Source organism: Naegleria gruberi (genome assembly GCF_000004985.1).
Source record: "Naegleria gruberi genomic scaffold NAEGRscaffold_5, whole genome shotgun sequence".
Classification (NCBI taxonomy): Eukaryota; Heterolobosea; class Eutetramitea; order Acrasida; family Naegleriidae; genus Naegleria; species Naegleria gruberi.
The window spans coordinates 36810-60692 of NW_003163322.1; the positions used below are offsets into that span (position 1 = coordinate 36810).

The following is a 23883-nucleotide window of genomic DNA, read 5'->3' on the forward strand; positions in this document are numbered from 1 at the left end:
CCTCAAAAAATCTCTCAAACTCTCTCTATTGTATTCTTCGTTGCGTTTTATTTTACAATGAAAAAAATGAATCGATTGGTTGTTGGGCGGGAGCTCGTTCTCCTCGTCTTGTTTTTCGTTTGTTGTTGTCTAGCCTTCGCAAATGCTGCTTCGAACAAGATTCTCGAAGGAAAGACTTCCAATGATGTTGCACAATTTAATATTAACTTGGTTGGAAATGGAGCACCATTAAATCATTTTTGGAAAAGATCGGTCGGTAGTTGTCATGCTACTTTTTGTTTGAGAGCAGATTGGAGAGAACAATTGAAATTGGCTCAAAAGGAATTGGGATTCACAGGTATTAGATTCCAGTAAGTTTGTTTATTAGTTGAACATAGTGTGTGAGAGAAGAATTTGTGTATTTTTGCTTATAATTCGTTTACAATTTTGTTAATATTTTACAATAGTGGTATTTTCAATGATGATATGAGTGTTGTTTTGCAAAGTAGACATGATCCTAATGTTCTTCAATATTCATTCTTTAATGTGGATCAATGTTATGATTTCCTTGTTGGTGAATTGAAGATGAAACCAATTATTGAATTGAGTTTCATGCCAGAATTGATTGCCAGTGATCCTTCAAAGACTATTTTCCATTACAAGGGTGGTATTTCACCTCCAAAGTCAATGAAAATGTGGAATGATTTGATTTATTATTTCGTTACCCATTTAATTGAAAGATATGGATTGGATGAAGTTGCTAGTTGGCATTTTGAAGTTTGGAATGAACCAAATTTGAGAAATACTTTCTGGACTGGTACTCAACAAGATTATTTCAATCTTTATAATAATACTGCTCATACTATTAAGGGAATTAGTAATAGACTTAGAGTTGGTGGACCAGCAACTGCAGGATCTGGATGGATTCAAGATTTTGTCAATTATGCCAAGTCTAATAATGTTCCTTATGATTTTGTTTCAACTCACGAATATCCAACTGATATTGAACCTTTGGCAACTGACACTTTGATTAAAGTTGCCAAGCAAACAAAGAATATTGTTGGACCAAATACTCCATTGCTCTATACTGAATGGAATTCTGGATTGAATAATATTGGAAGTGGAACTTATTTCTATCAAGATTCTTCTTATCCAGCTGCTCTCGTTCCAAGAACACTCTTTTCTATTAATGGAGTTGTTGAAGTTTACAGTTATTGGACTTTTACTGACTTGTTTGAAGAACATGGGTTTGTATTTTTCAATTTTTAATTTTCATAATTTTCCATTTTAATGTTTAATAATTATTTTAATATTTTCTTTTTAGTCAATACCCAGAGGTTTTCCAAGAAAACTTTGGCATGATGTCAATCTATGGTGTCAGAAAACCAGTTTGGAGAGCATTCGAATTAATGGCTAAAGCTGGTAATGAACTTTTCAATTCTACTACCACCTCTACTTCAACTGTCAATGTCTTTGCAACCCTCAACAAGCAAGCAAAGGAAATCATGATCTTTGCTTCAAATTATCAAGTTCCAACTCAAAAAGCTGAAGCTTTCCTTGTATCTATCAATGTTGACAGCCTTTCCAATACTTTGAGCAATTGCAAGACTCATATTATTGATGAAACTAGATCCAATGCCTTCACTAAATGGAAGCAAATTGGCTCACCAACCTACCCAACTCAAAGTCAATTGAAGGAACTCCATACTGCTTCAACTTTGTTCACTCAAAATATTGAACCAAAGAACGGTAGTACTTTTGTTATTCAAATGGAAAATCCATCATTGCATGTTATTGTGTGTAATGTTTAAAATAAACATTATTTATTGAATGAAATGTACACATTGTAAAAGAATTATATTGAATCATAATATTCTTTAATATGGTTTATTAATTAGCCCATTAATTATTCCAAAACAGGAACCATAGAAAATCTTTCCAAATGTTTGAACCTTTGACCTATATATTCCATGTACATTTTAGCCATTTGGTTTTCCAATTCAACTAGAATTTCTTTGGCTGTATTTGTGGAATCACTGAATGCCTTGATGGATCTATAATAAACCTTGACCTTGGTTATATTCTTACATTCTGATAATAATTTCTTTAGAGGAGTCTTTTCCTTCTTGCAATAAATTTTGAATTTCATCTTCCAAGCGTTCAAATCTCTGGCATATTCCATACTTTCCTTCTGGAAAAATTCTACAGTTGGCTTGTAACCCTTTGGTCTCCAGTTCAATAAGGATTCATGAATATAGAGAACTCTTAAACTCTTAGTTTGTGACAATACCTTTAAAAAGTCAAATCTTTCGAATACATTGTAATTAGCCTTATATAAAACTAGTTTGCCAAGGGATGAAATTGGAAGTAGTTTTTCTGCACCTCCAGCCAGCATGAAATCACCCTTGAGAGATTGTATTTTCTTGTTAACAATTTGCTTTAAAAATGTTTCTCTATCAAATGCTATTGAAAGAGTGGAAGATGGATTTGGTTGAACTCTAACATATTTGACTGAACTATTCAAATCATTAAGGTATGGAACACCAACACCTACAGAAGGACTGTAAATGTAAGCATTACCAGAAGAATCATTTCCAGGTATTACTTTTGGATATGCTCTGATGGTCAAATAAATTACAACTGATCTCAAACTTGGGAAATCACGTAATAACATGGCCAGAGAGGCAGGAGAGTGAAAACCTCCTCTAATGTCCATGTGCTTTAAATTGGGTAAATATTTTTTGATCAACTTCATAGTCTCTTCTAAACACTCGGTTGGGCTGTCAACTACAAAAGTTAGCTTTTTCAAATAATTAAAATATGAAAAGAATTGGAAAATCCTTTCTCTTCTTAATGGATTTTGTGGAACATTTGGAACTCTCTTCTCGAAATATCCTAAGGAATTAATGAGTGATCTGAAAGTTTGGGCAAGATGATTACTTTTCATAGTATTGAATAAATTAAACTTAGTTTGTCTAATCTCTGGTAGTTTTTCTAAAAAGGTATTTGTGTCAACCTTTTCTCCAGCATTAAAAACTTCCTTATCTCCATCCTTAAACATAATTTCAATAATAGTATTTTGTAAATGTTCTAAATATTGTGTTAGTGTGAATAGTTCAACATTCTCCTTATCTTCAATAACTGCTTTCCTAGAGTCAAGAAATTTACCACCATCATATTCTCTTGTTTCAAACCTAGACAAAAATCCCTCTTTCAAAGATTCACTAACAACAATTTCGTGAGATGTAAATGCTTCCCACATTTGCAGTAGTATTTCTAAATTATTTTCTCTTAACACTATTTTTTGCATATCAATTGAAATCAGTTGCTCTCTTCCACAAGGATCATAGAGTCTTTTCATTAGTAATTCTCTAATGAATCTTAGTGTACAGAGTGTAGATCCTCCACAAAACTTTTCCTTCTTATATCCATTTGAGAAGACCACCTTGTGTAGTTTAGTAAAGGCTACTCTCAAGAAAAGATCATCCACCAACCTCTTTCTAAAGAAGTATTGAAAGTAAAAATCATCCACACAATTTTCAAGTTCTACTGTACAAACTTTAACATTCGGATACAACATGACCAATCTATTTGTTATTGGATAGTTGCAATCATACAATGTAGAACTATATTGATAATATTTGCATTTTCCGAAGACTTGATTAAAAATTAGTTCCGAAATATTAGCAACTTTTGATGTATCAAAGCGAGAAAGTATCAATTTCTTTGAATGTCCATCCAATTTAATACATCCCAATTTTTTCTTCACTCCCATAGCATAGGATTCAACAATTTTAATTTCCAAATAGGCTTGAAAATTAAATATATGCTGAATAATTTCCTTCGGAAGATCCGAAAACGTTCTATTACTTAGTAAGCAATTTGTATTTTTGTTTTTTCCACTATTGCCTGATGTATTACTACTAGCATTTGATCGATTAGAATTTCCCTTGTTGTTTTTTCTTGCTTTTTTCATTTTTTTTATTAAAAAATTTAAAAATTAAATATCGGAGCTGATGAAAACCTTATTATTATCGGTTATTAACTTGAACATACTGAATGTACTATTAAAATATATAATTTTATATTTATTATTATTCTTTTTGAATTAAATAAATTTTTAATGATTTTTTCATCGTGATGAGTTTCGCACTTTAAAACCGTTCATCAAATTTCTGATTTGGCAAAGAAAACATTCCGATTGGTGAATTGGTACTCAATAGACTTATATAACAATTTTGTTGCAATTTCCTTTAATTCCATTGTCCACTCGATGTCTCAATTTTGCTAACAACAAAATCTTCCAGAGCAAAGCAGAAATTTTCAATTTGATTACAAAATTAAAAAAAAATGTACAACGGTGATGACGATGATTACATTACCTCATCAGCAGTGTATTATCCCGAAGAGAGACCACCTCCACTATGGTCACTCTATTTTCCCAATGAAATTTATCAACCGAATGTTTTGGATAAATACATAACAGTCTTGGAACCACATTTTAAAACGCATAAAAACATTTACAAATTACAAAGTGTTGAAGGAGTTAATAATTATGTATTGACTATTGATTTGATTTTTATGTATAATAATTTGGATCATAATCATAAAGCATTTATGGAAAATAATATTTATAATAATCCTACTTATGCTTTGGCTGCTATTGAAATGGCTGCTCATAAAGTATTGCTTTGGAATGATGCAGAGGAAGTTGTAAAAGGAACTAAAATTAATGCGAGACTGATCAATCACTCAGTGTTTGTATCATTGAGAAAATTGAAATCAAATTCAATGGGAAAGTTTGTGTCACTCAAAGGAACAGTTGTAAAAGCAAGTAATATCAAACCTATTGTTACAGAGATGACTTTTGTTTGTGCAAAATGTGGAGCCAAACAGAGAAGACACTTCAAGGATGGAAAGTTTATTCCACCAACCAAATGTAAAACACACTCATGTAAATCAAAAGCATTCAATCCAGATAGAAGTACTGCATCCACTGTTGATTGGCAAAAAATTAAAATTCAAGAAGTATCCGAAAGTGACGATTATGAAGCAGGTAGAATTCCAAGAACTATTGAATGTGAAATTACAGAAGATTTAGTCGAGTCATGTGCTGCTGGTGATGAAGTTATTGTTTGTGGAACAGTCAAGGTCATAAACAGTGAACAACAAGAGTATAGTAGAGGAGCAAAAGGAACTACAAAGAGAATGTACTTTTTATATTTAGAAGGAAATTCAATTACAAATACGAAATCAACAGACAAAGGAGATGATACTCAATCATTTAGTACTAATGACTTGGAAGCAATCAGAGAAATGGGTTGTGAACCTGATATTTTCAGATTGGTTGTCCACTCTCTTTGTCCTGCAATTTTTGGACACGATATTGTAAAAGCTGGTCTTGCATTAACATTATTTGGAGGAGTTCAGAGATATACCAATGCTAAAGATATGTTGACAGTTCGTGGCGATCCTCATATCCTGGTTGTAGGTGATCCAGGTTTGGGTAAATCACAATTATTAACAGCAACATCACACGTAGCTCCTCGAGGTATCTATGTTTGTGGTAACACAACAAGTACATCAGGTCTCACGGTTACTGTAACAAAAGATGTTTCAACAGGAGACTTTTCATTGGAAGCAGGTGCTTTAGTATTGGCGGATCGTGGATGTTGTTGCATTGACGAGTTTGATAAGATGAGTAATGAACATCAAGCTCTTTTGGAAGCTATGGAACAGCAAAGTATTTCAGTTGCCAAGGCAGGTATTGTTTGTAATTTACCAGCCAGATGTTCTGTAGCCGCTGCTGCCAATCCAGTTGGAGGCCACTACAATAGAGCTAAAACTGTTGGTGAAAATTTAAAGATTAATCCAGCCCTTCTTTCAAGATTTGATTTAATTTTCATCTTATTGGATAAGCCAGATGAGCTCAGAGACAAGCTTCTTTCAGAACACGTTTTGAAACTTCACTCTGGAAACACAACTAGAACAGGTTCAGCTCTCTCCACCTTTACCACAAAATCTGCACTGAGTCAAGTTGGTACTCAACATGGACAAACATCTCTGAAGGAAAGATTGAAACCAAAAAAAGGTGAAACTTTTGATGTTATTCCGCCAAGACTTTTGAGAAAATATATTTCCTATGCCAGACAATATGTCATGCCAAAACTTAACAATGATGCAAAGAAGGTATTACAAGATTTTTATGTAAAACTCAGAAAATCACACCACAGTTCTGAAGCAACACCTATCACAACAAGACAATTGGAATCATTGATTAGACTTTCACAAGCTAGAGCTAGATCTGAATTGAGAAGTGAAGTGACAGAAAGAGATGCTTTAGATGTTGTAGAGTTAATTAAGGAATCTATGTTTGATGTCCTTACAGATGAAAAGGGAAGAATTGACTTGACACGTGTAACTGGTATGAGCAAAACCAAACAACAAAATGCCTACATTGAACAGCTCACCAAGATTGCAGACTCTAATGGACACGGTCCTATGTTTGAATTTAATGAAATGGTTCAATATGCTCAACAAATGGGACTTACAGAAGACCACAGAATTCTCATTGAAAGACTTAATAACCAGGGTTATATTTTAAAGAAGGGACCTGGTGTTTACAAGCTCACAACCTGTGCTTCTACAACCACTCCAACCAAACCAAAGCGTAAATCTAGATTGTCACAAGAGGAGGCTTCCCAAAATGATTATGAGGAATAATAGGTTATTTGAGATTTATTTTCAGATAAGCAATGAAGCTTGTAACTGTAAAGAAAACTGTTGAACCTAGAGTTACACCTTGATCCAGAATATAATTATTATCAGCTATTACACCATACATATTACGGAATGATCCATTCAATTCGCTCTTAACTTGATCAATCTCTATAATAGAAAGGGCAAACGAAACTGCTGCAATTATTACTGGAATAATAGTTGTCAAAAGTGTTATTTTTGGCAGTAATTTGAAAAACTGAATTCCAAAAGCAATAGAAATAAACATTGAAATCCAAGTAAGGAAATATAACAGTTTTGCATAAATACTGATTTCTAACCCAGTTGTAAAGTATTGATAATTGACAGATAGTGAAATACCAAGCGCCAAATATGCCACCAAAGCAATAGAAACAACAATAGCCAATATCGTAAATAGGGCACAAACAGAATGTCTGAACATTGTGAAGAGTACAAGGGGAATATTCTTACGTTTCTTTCTTCTGAAAATTGTTTTCATTCCAATCACACAAAAGATGATAGATAGCCCAACTACTACAATAGAAACCAATGCTAAACCGCCATAAAATCCCAGACCAATATAATTAGCATCTCTTCCAGTAACTATTCCTAAAATTAAGTAAACAATAGCTGTCAAAATGAACACAATAAATGGGAATGTAAAAACCAAAAATCCAAATACAGCACATCCAAGAGATATTCTTCCACACCATTTCAGTTTGTGCTTTTTAATTGATTTTACCTTTTTTCTTTTCCATAAAAAGCAGCAAGAAAATGCCATAATTGTCAAACAAACACTCAGAGCTAGAAAATAAATAGGTAATAAATAAGTATGAGACGAATTATCAATACTATCTACAACGGTATATCTATGTGCAGAGTAATACACAATAGCATATGTCAAATAAATAATAAATGAAAAGCAAAATATGAAACAAAACACTATTCTCAAAATATTCTCATTGGATTCTATTTTTTTCACAGATCCTGAACTCATTGCACTAGATGAATAAATAGACTTCATAGATTTTCTATGATTGGTAGTATTAGTTGTGTGGGTGACTAAATCTTCATGTATGGTAACTGTTTCTTCTTCCCTTGTTGTGTTAAGTGTTACAACAGTTCGTGCTGATCTAGGTGTAATTAATTGCTGATCTAGAGATGTACATGAGTTACTATTCGAAATGATAGATTGATCAAGTCCATTGTTGATAGGTTTTTCTGATTCTGATGAGCTTCCACTCCTTGCAGAGTCAATTTCATTCAATTCAAATCCTCAACCTGACTCCCTTTCACACTAAAATGTTTTACCAGTGTTTTAGTGTTAGTTTCATCATCTTGATTCTGTTTAATGTATTCGTATAAATTTGACACATTTTCCGATAAGCTAACCACAGAATCTCCCTTGTTATTATTTGGAAGTGATGTTATTGAAGATGAAGGTATGATTCTCGCATCCTCACCTTCTGGAGCTGTCGAAGTTGCTGCTGTTGATGTTTGTTGAGACATTTTTTAATGTTCACTTCAGTGTTGCGAATCTCTGAAAGGTGATGCAACAATATCGGAATTGTGATGAAGTTGCTTTTATGAGAGATTGAAACTTTGACGTATTCTACAAGATATTTTGCATAGTGTTTCCGAGAGATTGAATAATACTATTTGCTTTTCAAAATTCAAAAGCCTTCGAAGCCTACTAATGTGTTATGTTTTAACGAGTTTTTTTCTAAGTTCTTCTTCACTGAACGGAGGCTATACTGTCATCATATTAAGATAGGAAAATATTGGTGCGATAATTTTTTAAAAAAAAACAATTAAAAATATTTTTAAAAAATGATTTCTTCATCATCGGAGCAACTCGACTTGTTAAATTCCAAAAATTTTGTATCACCAGCAGAGTTGGCCTATCTGGATTGTTATTTGGAGGATAGGACGAAGAATAGCGATGTGGATTATAGTAGAGTCTATCAAGAAGCTAAGAAACATATTACATGTATGAAAAAAGCAACATTTAACAAATCCAAGATAAAGTCTCTGTTAGGGGAAGGTGATTTGGAATCACAGGAAAAATCATATAACTCGGTGGTGGAAAAACGATTAAAATTTCTGGAATTGGTAAATGATAAATTATCAAATTCAATACAATTTATGGAAAATAATCAAGATAAGGATTTAAATGTAAAGATTATTATGGAACAATTTACTACGACATTCGAATTTGCAGCAAATATTATTCCTGTACCAACAGTTGAACCAGGAGAGGAAAAACCACAAAAAAAGAGAAAATCGAAACAATTAGAAATTGACACAAGTGTTGCTACTACTTCCTCTTCTACGACAAATCATACAGCAGAAACACCAACTGAAACGCCAACATCTGTTTCAGAAACACCAACTGAAGCAAAGGTGGAATCCACTCCAAAGAAGAGAAAGTTCAATAAGAGAACAGAAGCCTCAACTGCCACAAAGGTTCTTAATGATAGACTTTCATCAATTTTAGAGGAATTAAATAACCATGAACATGCTGATATTTTCAGAGATGAAGTTCCAAAAGATACACCTCATTACTATGAAAGTATTTTACAACCAGTTTGCTTGACTCAACTCAAAAAAAAACTAGAAAAGAAGGAAATTACAACAGAATTGGAATTGAAGCATCAACTCTTATTAATGTACCAAAATTGTATTATGTATAACGATGACGATACTGAATACTATCAAGCAGCTAAAGAAATGAAACAGTTTACAATTGATTTGTTTTCTACTGGAGCCAATACATCCCAATCTAATACTAAAAAAGTACAAACAAAGAAAAAAAAGAAATAAATAATTTATTCAATATTCTTAGTGATGGAAGTTATTTCAATCTCTGTGCCTGCCAATTCTCTTCTTAATGATGAAGAATTTGTCATTGAACTAGTTGTAATACCAGTACTTGATTGACTTTCCTTCTCTGTAGCTGAGGCGTTTGCTGGAACGTCAGGTTCTGTTTCCAATAGAGTTGAGAAAGAGTTCTTCAATCTTTCCCATCCATCGAAATAAACAGCAAGGAAATACATTGATGTTGCTTGCAGAGTGGAATTCCAATAAACTAATCTAGTAAAAAATGATTTTGGTGTATAAACAGAGTACATGAAAATTCCAGCAATTCCTCCTAGTAAATTTAAATGTTGACTGGCAAGTGAAACTCCTTCTGTACTTCTAGCTTCCCAAGTTACAAGTAATTGTGGAATGTGACTGATAATTTGAGAAATTGGTTTGATCAAGTTAGTATATGGAATTGTTTCAGGATATGAAACTCCACAAAATAAAGGAACAATTGGAATAAAAATACAAAGCAAGAATATTCTTCTATTTGTAAAAACAGTAAACTGGATCATAAAGATAATATGTTGAGCAATATTGAAAGCACCATAAAGAACAACACTCAATGCTTCACCCATCAAGTATGAATTCACTCCCAAATATGCAGATCCGATGAGTTTTAACAAAATTCCTGTTGTACTAAATCCTTTCACTGATTTTCTCTTGTAATTTAAATAGGCTTGTGGCAAATATTGTACTGTAAAACAAAATGTTGCCATATAACCGGAGATTGAAGCCAGTGATGTGAGCAATGATGGTTGCAATTCTGTATCCGTTGTAGCAGCCTCAACAGAATCATTAAAGGCCAATGTTATTACTAAAGAAACTATAAAAGATATTATTGGTGAGTAAATAGCAAAATTCGATGATGATGATGACTTGGCTGATGATGGCCTCATCGCCATGATGGATTTAAATCGTGAAAGAGAGGATGATAACAACGTAGAGGAAATATCCATGATGGTGTTGCTTGGAGTTGTTGTTTCCTTCATTTTTTTTCAACGTTAAATAGGTGATGTTTAGGGAGGGCGCCACATTAATGAAATACAAGAAGAATTGACAACAGAATAGAAAAAATTGTACAAGTTCCAAAATCAAAACTAGATAGAGAGGTGTTGGAAGAAGGGAAAATTGATTAAGAATCAAGTACTTGGCCAAATTCATTAGCAAGCAAACCATCAGTTTTTAAGTATTAATTCTTAGAACTTGGGTATTGATATTTGTCTAATTCCCAAAACAACCAATAGATCAGAGGCGACATCCTTAATCCCAAATTGAGTTACCAAATGTACTCAAATATTAACATTCAAAACACCAACTTCACCTTCAGAAGTAACAAATACGAAAGAATTGGATTGCCCAACATCATTATAACTTCCAAAACCACCTCTAATAAGATTCTTGATGGAACCTGTAAATTGCTTACAAGTGGATTTGACAAGAGATTCGTATTGAACTCCCTTCTCTGCCTCAACAAGAAAGTGATTTTTCAAGTAGGCCTTCTTTGGATTGATGTAATACTTCTCTGGTGAAAGGGTTGTACTCTTCGATTCCTTATTCAATAAATCTATGTAATAGTAAAGGTTGGTGTTTTCGAATTGATTCCAATTTGCTGATATTAATCTATCCTCATCCTTGATCTTGTATTCATTGCTTAGTTTCCTCGAGCCAATTCTCTCTTTTTGATTGAGACCCAAGATTTTCAAATCCCCATCTATGTAGTCAGTTACCAGAATATTGTAACTGTTAGAACCACTTGATGGTATCAGAGCACAAGACAATGTAAGCATTCTATTGTTTGTTTTGTCAACAATCAAAAGCTCCTCAACTTTTTGGAAATCTCTCCTTACTCGAATTAATCTAGTTTGACCTCCCAATCCACACAATAACAAATATATATCCAATCCATGCTCAATTATATCAAAGCTATTAACTATAAAATGGAGAGATCTGAATACAGGACTTCCTCTATTGAAGTATTTGGCATACACTGGATAAGTTAGCTCTCTTTCTTTGGTGTAGTCCAAAAGCTCATATCTATCAATAAAATCAATGTTAATTTTGTTAGATTCCTTTCCTATCGAGCAAAGATGTACCATGTTATTAAATATCAAGAAATATTTCCCGTCAGAATGACTGATTTGTTGGATTTTGATGAATATAGATTCGTTATGATAAGGGAATGGTTGCTCCCCAAGAATAGTTGATTTCAACACATTGAGAGATTCGTCCAGAACTGCCATCCATGCAATAGAAAGTAGTACAGAACCTCCATCACTTTCAGTACTTGATGGTAGCAAAAATGTTGTTAGTATTGGTACCATTATGACTTCGTCCTCCTCTATTTGAACTGCTGTAATGTCACAAATAGAATGACTCTTAATGATACTCTTCTCATTCAATTTCAATGATTCAGGTAGAATATCTTCAGCACTTATATACTTTTCTTGGAAAAACTCATTCTCAGTGTCCATATCCAGTACACATTTAAATATTAAGGAATTAACTTTTTCTGAGACTAGAGATCTTTCAGTGCATGCTACAAAGTAGCTTTGTGATCTTCCCACGTTAATACTTTTAAGTGGCTCTATGAAATCTTCACTTTTGGTTTTAAGAAGTAGTGACTTCCATCTAATCTTTCTCTCTGAGGCCATCTCACAAAACTGAATTGCGCCACCCTCTGGTTGTTCAATCAGAGCAATTATGCATTCACCAAATTGTGATGTGGTTATATTGGAAATAGAGATGGTTTTACCTGGATACCTCTTCTTTTCATTTTCGTGAGTAAATACAGTTTTCAAAATCCTTCTCTTATCCATCGTTGATTCCTCAGCCACAATTAGAATGTCTCTATTACTGCTGCAATACACAGCTTCCTCTCCTTTCTCTGTTTTGATCTTCTTCAAATTTACAAATGATTCTCCAACAAATATTTCTTCCTCTTCAGCTGAACTTCCAAGGATTGGTGTAATAACACATTTCCCTTTTGATAAACCCAGCACTGCAACACATTGTCCATCAATTTCATAGCTGATGCATGATCTAATGGTATCATCCAGCTTTTTTTCTGACACAATCTGCCAGGTGGAAACCTCAACAATATAAACTGAATTAACAATCCAAAAAGATACAATAGCATATTTCTTGCCCTTAAAGTCAAATATTGAGAAGCAGGAAACTTGATTCTCGAAACTATTAGTAGACACCTTTTCCAGTGATAATGGTCTATTCTTGAGCTCAAACTGTATCATTTGATTTTTTCTCGAAATGAACACCTACAATTGAATTAAATTTCAAGCATTAATCTTAATACTTACTGTTCCATTCGACTCAATTTCTGCACACATAAACTTTTCTCCGTCATTTTTAAATAAGTAAACGCATGACGTAGCAAAGTTCGAATATTGTATCTCAAATAAACCAATATCTACCTCTGTTACCATTTCAAAGAGTGAGGATGTTGGAGTTTTCTTGAACTCTCTGATAGCAAGTATTTTCTTTTTTTTACAATCCAAAGAAGGTATTTCAATAGGAGCCATATCAAAAGTTGAAAATAAGCTGGTCCCATGGTCCTGTGAAAACAGTACCAATGAGTTTTCCTTTAACGTTAGACTGTTAATTATTGAGTTAATAATTACTGTTTGAGGATTACTTACACAAACAGATCGGAAGATCCTTCAATGATTGAGTTTTCACAAAGTGGCATGAAAGGCACAAGTCTACTTCCTGATTGACAAACACTAAATCTAGCAGCACCCTTAATATGTTGTGTATATTGATTGAAAGACCCTGAGAATGAAGTGCAAACCAGTCTTGAATCTCTGGTCATATTAAAACTATGCAAGTACCCATGAGTGATACTTCCCAAGCATGGTAATTGCTCCTCATCAATACTACTCCCAACACTATCATAATAGTTTCTCAAGTTCAATTCTATACCATTTATGTTTGAATTCTTCTCCGCAATATCAATCCATTTTGTTTGGGTATTTTCAAATGGAGAGCTGATGAATAATTGTGAATAACTCGAAGAATGAGTAAATAAAAGAAAATCTCCAACATTTTGCTTTACCAACGATGAGGGACTATGTTCAATAGTTATATTGTTCGCTGATTCTCCTAATGAATTTTCCAATGACAACTTGACAATATGGAAACTTCCGTCAGAATACTGACACAAAAACTTCTTTGTTGTGAGATATCTGGCTGATCTAATCTTCTTTCTTTCTTCCTTAATGCATACTACATGACATGGACATAATAAACTGTTGAAATTGCCCAATTTTAAAGGATGTTCTTTGACAATACCGGTTTTGGAATAGTACACAATGCTGCAAGAACTGAAACACAAAACTCCAAACTTAAAAAGCAATAAGCTAATCAATTAATCTAAATTACTCACATTACCTGACTCTAGACATGTTGTGGTTGGATGAATGTTGAAAACAGAAAAAGGCCCTATCGATGCTTTTAAAAAAGCACTGGAACTGAATACTCTCGATGTTTCTACCTGTCCCGTTTCAACCTTAGTTGTAACATCCAAAACGAAACTTGTTAAAAATGTGTGAGGAATGGCAGGCAATGAGTAATTTGAATCGTCATAGTCGCCAACATACTCTTGCAGTAAAACAGCCAATTCAACATTTGTCTCTGAAAGACTTCCTTTTAGAAATCCCATATCCATAATTTTAAATAGTGATTTGGTATTCAAAGAGGACTGTGGTCTTATTTCAAATACTTTGCTTTCCACTGAAATTGTTGATTTCTGATTATATACAAGCCTAAAGTAATACAAATATTGATTGTATAATGAGAGAACTATTTCACTAAAATTTCTCATTTTCCTACATCTTCCAATTGGAAATACTGTCCTCTAATAAAATAAGAATTGAATAGTATTGAACTACTCACACTTGAATCTTCCAACTTCTTTTCCAAATCAGTAGCACTTTTTTTATCTGAAGCATAGTTCAATAGACACAGTGATCCTTCCTCAATCACAATTATCAACTGATCCATCTCAATCCTAATCAAAAACCAATTCAACTCATAATCAATCAATAAAATATGATCCAACATCTCATTCATAAATTGCACAGTCATTAATTTAATCACTTTCTTTTCAATCTTGTCGAATTGTATTGTTTTGTTTTCAAATGAATCCTCCTCTTTACAATACTTGAAAAAGTGCAATTTGTTTCCCTAAATAATTTTAAATAATTCAATTAAATAGTCATCATTCTCCGATAAACACAAACCTTCGACTCGAGAGCATACTCTGCATCATCCTTAAAAAACCTTCCATAACAACAGGCACTTATCGATTGATCTTCCACCAATTGTTTAATATCAATCATTTTACTTCCGAATTTCCCTTCTCATACAAAATCCAACAACAGAGCAATAGTAGCAAGCCTTTGGGTTGCTTCTTTTTTAATGTGATTTAAAAAAATCATTCCGTACAAAAACAGATAAAAAAGGAGGGAAAAAAAATGCACAAGACAACTTTGATAGGCTTCACAAAGGCTACACAAAATATTCAAATTGTTGGGAAGGCTTGTTCTTCTTCTCATGTTCTTCTTCTCCGAGACTTGTTGATGAGTAATAATAATTGTAGAATAAATAATTTTCGGAAGGGATCTATAATGATGGATTCATTGATTATTAATAATTATAATATAAGAAATTATCAAAGTCTTGTAGGAGGAGGTATCAGGGCACCAAAATTTAAAACTAGTTTTAATATTGGAAATATTAGAAAGGGAATTAACAAGATTGAAAAGAAGGAGGAAGAGGAAAATTTAAATAATATTCATAATGATACGATTTATGCAATGGCGAGTGGATTTACATCGAGTTGTGCTGTTTCTGTGATTAGAGTGAGTGGAGCCAAAGCAATGAATGTTGTCACTAAAATGACAAAATTAAATCCAGAAAAAATTGAATCCAGAAAGGCCTATTATTGTTCCCTTCACGATCCAAACAATATCAATATTCCAATAGATAAGGTGCTACTATTGTATTTTAAAGGGCCAAATAGTTTTTCTGGAGAGGATATAATTGAAATTCATTGTCACGGAAGTAAGGCTGTTGTTAGTCAATTAATGAAAGCTTTGGGAAGTGAAATTGTTGGATATAGACCTGCTGACCCAGGAGAATTTACCAAACGAGCATTTTTAAATAGGAAAATGGATTTAACAGAAGTGGAAGGTTTAAGTGATCTTTTACATGCACAAACAGAGCATCAAAGAATCCAAGCTCTGAAACAAATTAATGGTGAATTAAGCCATATTGTGACGAACTGGAAAAGAGAAATGCTTCATTGTGTAGCACATGTAACAGCATTTATTGATTTTGGAGACGATAACGGATTGGAAGAGTCGGTTGTATATAGAGAGCGAATTATGCCTTCAGTTAAAAAGTTGGCATCAGAATTAGAATACTATTTGGAAATTTCAAAGAATAGACTTGGTGAAAGATTAAGAGAAGGAAATGGAATTCGTTGTGCCCTCTTGGGTGCTCCAAATGCCGGAAAGTCTTCCTTGTTAAATATTTTGGCCGAAAAGGATATTGCTATTGTTAGCGACCAAGCAGGCACAACAAGAGATGTTGTGGAAGTTCAACTCAATCTTAAAGGTTGGCCTGTCACAGTTGCTGATACTGCAGGTTTAAGAGATCAAAAGAATGATATTTCATCTGAAACAGAACTAGGTAAACACTACTTGATAGAAATTGAAGGAATGAAAAGAGCTATTCAAAAAGCTAAGGAAGCCGATATTATTTTGATTGTCATTGATTCATCCGATAGTCTTGCATCTGCCAATCAAATGTTAGACTCCTGCCTTGAACGGCTCTCTGAAAACAATCATCAAATATTGGAACAAAAGAAAATATTCGCCATCTTTAACAAGATTGATTCACGTGACAATGTAGATTTCATTGGACCTATTAATACAGCAAGTGGAAAAGATATTCCAACATTTGCAGTCTCTTGCATTACAAAAGAAGGAGTCGATAAACTGATAGAACGTATTGGAACAACAGTGGAAAATATATTTACTGGAAATGATGAACAATTCTTCACTAAGGATGTTGGATCTCAACAAGCTGAACATGCTCTTTTAATTACCAGAGAAAGGCACAGAATTTCCTTCACCAAAACTCTTTTATTCCTCAATAAGGCACTTGAGGATAATAAGCAAATTGAGTTGGCAGCTGAACATATTCGACAAGCTCACAAAAGTCTTTGTGAAGTGACAGGAGATGTTGATTTCGAACAGATTCTAGATGTGGTTTTCAAAGAATTTTGCATTGGCAAATAATTTATTTACAATATAATGTCATTTCGATTTAGATATAGTTGTTATATGATCATGTTTAATCCGTGAAACCCACTCCATCTCTTCTATAAAATGTTTTAGTTTGAGCCTTTTTTCCTGTTGTCAGTTGGGCATCGCTTGATCTTTTTCCTTCTAAAAAGTTTTTCTCAACCAACCATCCAATGGTTTGGCTAGAAGAAACTGGAAAGTTATATTTCTTGGTTGGGGATTCCTCTTTTCTTGATTTCAGGTAACTCATTCTACCTCCTCCTTCTTTTGATACTCCCTCATAAATTAATTTTCTTTGAGGGTGATTTGCAATAGTATTTTTTATCTTTTCCTTTTCCGCAGCTGCTTTTATAGATTGATGAAGTTTTTCCTTTTCTTCTTGTACTTTTTCTGGATAGTATTTTTGATTCCATTGTTTCCTTATTGCTAAAAGTTTGTTAGATCATGATGATGATTTGATGATATCAAAATAACATACTTGACTCCTTTTCTATTGCTTCTTTCCAATGCCTACTGAGAAAACTAACTCCTCCATCAGGTCTGCCACCAGAAGATGCCTTAGATGCCATTTTTTTGTTTTGATTTTTTAAATATACCTACGACCGTTATTAATTAGCGCGGTTAATGAAATGTATACTGACATAAATCAATATAGCTATTATTTTAGCCTTACAAGGGTAATTCAAATAATATTGTACAAAAATAACAATATTCAATAAGATTAATTGTACAATAATTTCGAGAACTTTATTTCCAACTCCATGAATTTTGTGTTTGTTGTGGATATCTATTTTGTTGAGTAAAGAAACCAGAATATGCTTGTTGTTGTTGTTGATTCACACCATAAGGATCTACTTGTTTTTGTTGGTGGTTTGGTTCAGTTTCAGTTGCGTTCATTCCCCAATCAACATTATTTTGTTGTCCTTCGTTTTTGGCAAATGTAATATTTACATTAGGGAGTAAAGCTCTAAAGCTGTTTTGAAGATCAGCATTATTAAACATTTGTTCGTTACCTTGTCCATTAGATGAACCTCCAAAGAATCTACTTGTTTGTTGACCAGATCCTGATCCAGATAAATAAGGTACTGATTGCATATTCCAATCCATACCATGTCCTCCATAAGGGTAGTGATGTGGCATTTGTTGAGGTTGAGATTGTTGAGATGGTTGTTGTTGTTGTTGAGGTGGTGCATCAGAAGATGGATTGCCTCCAAAGAATCTAGATGATGTTCTCTTTGTATCAACGTTTTGATTACCATTTGACCAAGCATCTCCATAATATTGGTAGTAAGGATCATATTGGAAGGTAGCAAACAGCTGCTGAACTTGTTGTGGATATCCATAATATTGGTTTTGCACTTGTTGATAATTTTGTGGAGCAGTGAATGAATTTTGTGTTCCTTGTTGTGTTTGATCCATTCCAAAACCATTAAATCCATTTGTTGTTGGTTTCGAGTCAACCAATGCAAGTAAAGCAGATCTATCACTCGAAATAGGTTGTTGTCCAGATTCAAGACCAAGCATTTCCAAAGTTGGATGTGTTTCTAAAATTTGAGATTCAACTTGGTCTAATGTACTCTCTTCATTGATATTTATATTATCAATAACACTGATTGCAACCTTTTCTTGGTTTTCTGATATTAAATCTTCACCACTTGGATCAGTGCTAGATCTTCCACTACTGCAAGAGTTAGCTTCTGTATTATTAGTATCATTAGTTGTTATTGTTGTAGTTGAAGCTTCTGTTGTTTCTGTGGAAGCCTCAGTTGCTTCTGTTTCTTTTTGTTTTGATTTCTTGTTCTTGTTCTTATTCTTATTCTTGTTTTTAATCTTATTCTTCTTCTTACTCTTTGTAATATTTGTTGGTAAATTTACAGGTATTATTGGAGAAGTAACAGCTGGAGTTACAATAGGAGTAGTAGGTTGTCCCCATCTTGCTGTTTTAGGAAGTATCGATTCTTTGCTATTATCTAACACTTTTGTTGTTAAATCAGCATATTCTGTTTGTACTTCATCATCTTCTTCCTCTTCTTCACCATCATCATCACCTCCATAATAATAATCATCAATGCTATGATGATCATATTCATGTCTGCTCCTACTGGAAGAACTTGTTCTTGGTCTTGTATTTCCTATGGAGTCATCAGCATAGTCATCATCTTGTAAGTCCTCTTCTAATAGATTATCATCGTCGTCGTCCATGATATCATAATGACGAAGTGGATTAGAACGGCTATTTGCTCCCCCAGCAGACAAATCATCATCCTCATTAGATTCATCACCCTCAGGCTCCTTGTTAGAGTTTTGATACTTCCAGAAATGTTTATCTATCGGTTGTGAATCATCATCAGGTGGATAAAACTGAGACATTTTCTCTAAATTGTGTGGAACTGGCAAACCATTCCTCAGAACAATTTCATCCTTATTAAAAGTATCTTCATCGTTCCCATATTCGTGTAGATACATACAGTCAGGATTCGTACAAGGAATACCCTTTAAAAAGTATGCACAATATTTTGTTGTACCAAAAGATGCTCGTAATTGTTTAGCGTCCAAGTAAGTTTTGTCAACAGCCCTAATAGCTTTATAGGCATCCTCCTTTCTAACATAGGTAATATATGCACTCACTGTAGGAGTTCTATTAGAAGCAATATGTGTTGAATTATGTAAATTACTCTTGTTGATTACTACTTTTTTGATTTTACCATACTTTCCGAAATTGTCTTGATGTTTTAACCAATCATGTTTAGCAACAACCAGAGTTAGTCCAACCACATAGACCAAATTACGCTGTATAACCCTAACATTTGCGAGTTGTTTTCTGTTAATGTGTGGTTTTTTCTTCTTCTCCTTTTGCTTCTTTTCTTGTTGAATTAATTCTGGATCTGGAGGAGTAAATTCAATGTTTGATTTCTCGTATTCTCTTCTACAATTTGGGCAACGTTTGCTTGTATTGTCGATCTTGTTCCAACACCAAGAGCAGATTTTAAATCCACACGGACAAGGTTGGAAATGTTTGTCTGTAATGTCCAAGTCTTCGCAGCAAATTGGACAAGTTGTATCTTCGTCGCTTGAATAATCACTCATAGTGTTTTATAGTTTTGTATATTATTTATATTTTAAATTACTAAATGTATTATTATTATTGTTATGAAAAATGTAGTGTTGTTGTTGTTGTTTACTACGAAAGTGTTGTTGTTGTTAAGTGTTGATGTTGTTTTTAAAAACAGAAGCAAGTCAGATCAAAAGGACAGTAGAGAGTTTCTCAAAATACTATCAAAAAGTCCTAAATGTAATAGAGAGCGTATTTAAAGACGACGAACAAAATATTTTTTTGTTGTTTGTAAAGGAATTGACGGATGCTCACTCACACAATAAAACTCGAGCTGAACAAGATAAAGGCAAACAAAAAGGCTAATGAAAGGAACAACAAGAGAGAACAAACTCAAAGAAAAGGCGGGATCAAAAATTTATTATTATCACGAAGCCTTCAACTATTAAATTATTAATAATTCACCATCAGAACAAGATTGCTTCAAATTCAATTTGGTCAAAAGTTAATAATAGTTTGTGCCACAATCAATTCATCAAGGAACGAGAATCGCATGACTTGTTTATTGGAAAAAGCTTTTTAAATATTAATTTCAATTTTGATTTTTAATCATGTTGCTGATGATGATAATTCAACTTAAGAGGAGTTAAATACCAACAACTCAAGCATAAAATTCTTTTGGAAATTATACATTTATAGAAGTATACTCAGTTTCAAAAGAGTTGGATAAACCATGCCTATGACAACCCAAATAGAGAAAAAAATCAAAACATTTAATGAGTATTACAGTTTCTGATCAAAATGATTTTAACAATCGTCAGTCAAAGGGAAATATTAGTTGTAATTACACATCAACCAATCAATTCGCTGCTAGTTCAGGCGCTTCTGATTTTGTAAATATTGATATCCATCAGGAGGACAGAGAAATAAGTCAATTGAAAGATGCCCATTTACTTTCGATTGATCAAGTTGCCAGTCAATTGAAAACTAACATTGAACGTGGATTGACTGAAGATGAGGCTAAACAAAGACTAGACAAACTTGGTTTGAATGAATTGAAAAAAACAGGAGGTGTAAAGATTTGGAAAATTCTATTGAGACATACTTTTGGTTTTATGAATATTGTTCTGCTTGCTGCGTTAGTTATTGCATTTGCAGTTCAAGAGTGGATTGATGGAGCTGTTATTGGTTTTATTATTCTTGTAAATGTTGTAATTGGTTTTGTTCAAGAGTTTAGATCTGAGAATTCCATGCAAAAATTGAAATCACTTCAGGAAACAACTTCCACAGTCATTAGAGATGGAAGAGTTGTAGAAATCAAATCAAAATTTCTAGCTGTTGGAGATTTAATAGAGCTTAATGAGGGAGATCACATTCCTGCTGATTGCAGAGTTGTCTATTCAGCACAATTATCATGTCTAGAATCTATTCTGACAGGAGAGTCAGAACCTATTAAGAAAAATCCACAAACCATTGTTCCTAAACCACTTCCTGTCGGATCCCAATCATTTGATGTTAGACCTTCAACATTAACAAATCAATCGAATACTACCACCAGTAGATTCTCTTTTGCACGAAGAAAGAAGGATTACAATGTATTGGGTGATAGATTTAATATGGTTTTTGGAGGCACAGTGATTACAAAAGGTAAAGGAAAAGCAATTGTTACTTGCACTGGAATGAATACAGAATTGGGTGCTATTGCTCAATCTCTTAATAAGTCCAATGACAGCAAGTTCAAGAATGCTATTGTGAAATTTTTTGCTCCTAGTGGATCAAGATTACAAAAGAGAATGGGTTTACTAGGTATCGTGTTGGTATTTGCTGGATTAATTTGTACTGGACTGGTTTTATTGGGTGTTTATATTCATGGAACAATTCCAATCATTCCAGATGGATTGAAGATTGGTGTTTCAACAGCTGTTGCAGTAATTCCTGAAGGATTGGCTCCTGTTCTTACATTGACAATGACAATGGGAGTTTTAAAGATGGCCAAGAACAATGCTATCGTTAGAAGACTCGATGCTATTGAGTCACTGGGTAATATTACAGATATTTGTACTGACAAAACAGGAACACTCACTGAGGGAAAGATGAGTGTTCGAGAAGTGTATTTGAGCGATGAATCAGAGTTGAGTGTTGTGAAAACTGTCTCCCCACCATCTGCCAATCATGAACCTCAAAGATCAGTTACTGAATTGATCAATGATAGAGGAGTAGTGGTAAATATCGACTCAAATCAATTACTAACCATTTTCCTCACCATTTCCTCCTTGTGTAATGGTGCAAATATAGTCAAGACAAATGAGAAGGAGAATCAAGAGAAACCCAATCCAAATCAAAATAAGAAAGCTACAGAAGAAGAATTTGTTGGTGATCCAACAGAAATAGCTCTCCTATCTCTTTCGACATGTTATGGACTCTCTAAGGAAAAGCTAATTCAAGACAGCTCATTCACATTTCATGAAGAATTCCCATTCGACAGCACCCTGAAAAGAATGACAGTTCTTTACAAGAAGAATGGTCATGAATTTATATTAACTAAGGGTGCTCTAGAGCAAACATTACCACTCTGCAGTTACATGTGCTCAAATAGTGATAACATTTCCATATTATCGGAAATATCTGAACAGGATGCAGAAAAGATTAAATACCAAGCAGAGGGAATGGCTATGAAGGGGTTGAGAGTTCTTTCTCTTGCTTTTCGTCAAAATGCAAGTTTCGAAACAATTACTCAAAGAGAAGATGCAGAACGCCAATTGACCTTTGTAGGTTTGGTTGGAATTCAAGATCCACCTCGAGGTGGTGTACATGAGGCAATCAAACTTTGTCAACATGCTAATTTGACTGTGAGAGTAATAACTGGTGATCACAAAATAACAGCCAAAGCAATAGCACACGAATGTGGAGTCATTGAAGCCGATGACGAAGATCTTGTCATGAACGCAAGTACATTTGATAGTATGTCAGATCACGAACTGAGATTATTACCAGATTTACCCAGAGTAATTTCGAGATGTACACCAGGCACTAAGGAAAGAATGATTGAAGCTCTCCACGCCAGGAAGAAATATGTAGCCATGACAGGTGATGGTGTGAATGATTGTTCCTCTATTAAGGCAGCTGATGTTGGAATTGCAATGGGAATTACAGGTAGTGATGTGACCAAGGAAGTGGCTGATATCGTTCTAACTGACGATGACTTTTCAACTATAGTTATTGCAATTAAAGAAGGAAGACACATGTTTGAATCTATCAGAAAGTTTACAATCCACTTGTTATCTGGTAACGTATCACAAACTATATTATTGGTAGTTACTGCCTTGTCTGGATTGCAGGTTCCTCTCAATTCCATTCAAATTCTATGGCTTAACTTGGTTACTGGAACAGGACCATCATTTGGATTGGGAAAAGAAAAGGTAAGAAATGATATAATGGCTCCTGGATTCAATAGTGGTATGTTCACATTCGAAACCATATCTGATATTCTAGCCTATGGGATAGTTATGGGAATGCTTGGAATGGCTAACTTTTTATTGGCAACAATGGTTTGGGGAAGACCTTTGATTGAGGCTCAATCACTTACCTTCGTTACAGCCACTTGCCTGTTGCTACTCCATGCATACACATGTAGACATTTGAGGAAGCCATTCTTTGAGGATGGTTTCTATGAGTGTTGGGTGTTACATTTATTTGTCTTTTTAGGATTGGTTTCAACCATTGCAACATTATATATTCCTTGGGTAAATTCTAATATTTTTCACCAAGTTCCACTTAACAACCCAATAGATTGGGTATTTGTATTATTTGCAGGATTATTACTCGTGATTTTTTCAGAAGTTTACAAAGGAATTAAGAGATGCATTATTTCTCTCAAACTAAAAATTAGAAAACGAAGATTACATGGAGTTTAGTCTGATTGGA

The 23883-nt window shown here is 33.7% G+C and overlaps 9 protein-coding genes across 9 annotated transcripts; 5 read left to right on the top strand and 4 right to left on the bottom strand.

The window, feature by feature from the left end:
- Positions 1-66: 66 nt before the first annotated feature.
- On the top strand, positions 67-1812 carry AM33 (uncharacterized protein; the record flags this gene model as incomplete). Its single annotated transcript, XM_002681527.1, has 3 exons — positions 67-350; positions 447-1226; positions 1304-1812. The coding sequence occupies 3 exons, from the start codon at positions 67-69 to the stop codon at positions 1788-1790; spliced, it is 1551 nt and encodes a 516-aa protein (XP_002681573.1). The 3' UTR covers positions 1791-1812.
- A 73-nt stretch (positions 1813-1885) lies between these two features.
- Positions 1886-3955, bottom strand: NAEGRDRAFT_46065 (uncharacterized protein; the record flags this gene model as incomplete). The annotated part of the gene is made up of 1 exon (XM_002681677.1): positions 1886-3955. One exon carries the CDS (start codon positions 3953-3955, stop codon positions 1886-1888), a length of 2070 nt encoding a protein of 689 aa, XP_002681723.1.
- Positions 3956-4647: 692 nt separating this feature from the next.
- NAEGRDRAFT_60270 (uncharacterized protein) lies at positions 4648-6702 on the top strand (the record flags this gene model as incomplete). The annotated part of the gene is made up of 1 exon (XM_002681528.1): positions 4648-6702. One exon carries the CDS (start codon positions 4648-4650, stop codon positions 6700-6702), a length of 2055 nt encoding a protein of 684 aa, XP_002681574.1.
- Positions 6703-8547: 1845 nt separating this feature from the next.
- NAEGRDRAFT_62857 (bromodomain-containing protein) lies at positions 8548-9540 on the top strand (the record flags this gene model as incomplete). Its single annotated transcript, XM_002681529.1, has 1 exon — positions 8548-9540. One exon carries the CDS (start codon positions 8548-8550, stop codon positions 9538-9540), a length of 993 nt encoding a protein of 330 aa, XP_002681575.1.
- Positions 9541-9842: 302 nt separating this feature from the next.
- On the bottom strand, positions 9843-10328 carry NAEGRDRAFT_4640 (uncharacterized protein; the record flags this gene model as incomplete). Its single annotated transcript, XM_002681678.1, has 1 exon — positions 9843-10328. A coding segment is annotated over one exon (486 nt), but the record flags the coding sequence as incomplete, so codon positions are not given.
- A 543-nt stretch (positions 10329-10871) lies between these two features.
- On the bottom strand, positions 10872-14263 carry NAEGRDRAFT_62858 (uncharacterized protein; the record flags this gene model as incomplete). Its single annotated transcript, XM_002681679.1, has 4 exons — positions 10872-12854; positions 12897-13191; positions 13236-13939; positions 13982-14263. The coding sequence occupies 4 exons, from the start codon at positions 14261-14263 to the stop codon at positions 10872-10874; spliced, it is 3264 nt and encodes a 1087-aa protein (XP_002681725.1).
- An 808-nt stretch (positions 14264-15071) lies between these two features.
- On the top strand, positions 15072-17014 carry NAEGRDRAFT_78234 (mitochondrial tRNA modification GTPase; the record flags this gene model as incomplete). Its single annotated transcript, XM_002681530.1, has 1 exon — positions 15072-17014. The coding sequence occupies one exon, from the start codon at positions 15072-15074 to the stop codon at positions 16899-16901; it is 1830 nt and encodes a 609-aa protein (XP_002681576.1). The 3' UTR covers positions 16902-17014.
- Positions 17015-17634: 620 nt separating this feature from the next.
- NAEGRDRAFT_78235 (RING zinc finger transcription negative regulator protein) lies at positions 17635-20235 on the bottom strand. Its single transcript, XM_002681680.1, has one exon. It carries the CDS (start codon positions 19992-19994, stop codon positions 17655-17657), a length of 2340 nt encoding a protein of 779 aa, XP_002681726.1. The 5' UTR covers positions 19995-20235; the 3' UTR covers positions 17635-17654.
- Positions 20236-20906: 671 nt separating this feature from the next.
- On the top strand, positions 20907-23819 carry NAEGRDRAFT_202 (uncharacterized protein; the record flags this gene model as incomplete). The annotated part of the gene is made up of 2 exons (XM_002681531.1): positions 20907-21452; positions 21546-23819. Coding segments are annotated over 2 exons (2820 nt in total), but the record flags the coding sequence as incomplete, so codon positions are not given.
- Between the last annotated feature and the right edge of the window lie 64 nt (positions 23820-23883).

Bases quoted from the DNA above. Each gene is read 5' to 3' on its own strand.
- NAEGRDRAFT_78235 (XM_002681680.1), bottom strand. From the start codon at position 19,994: ATGAGTGATTATTCAAGCGACGAAGATACAACTTGTCCAATTTGCTGC.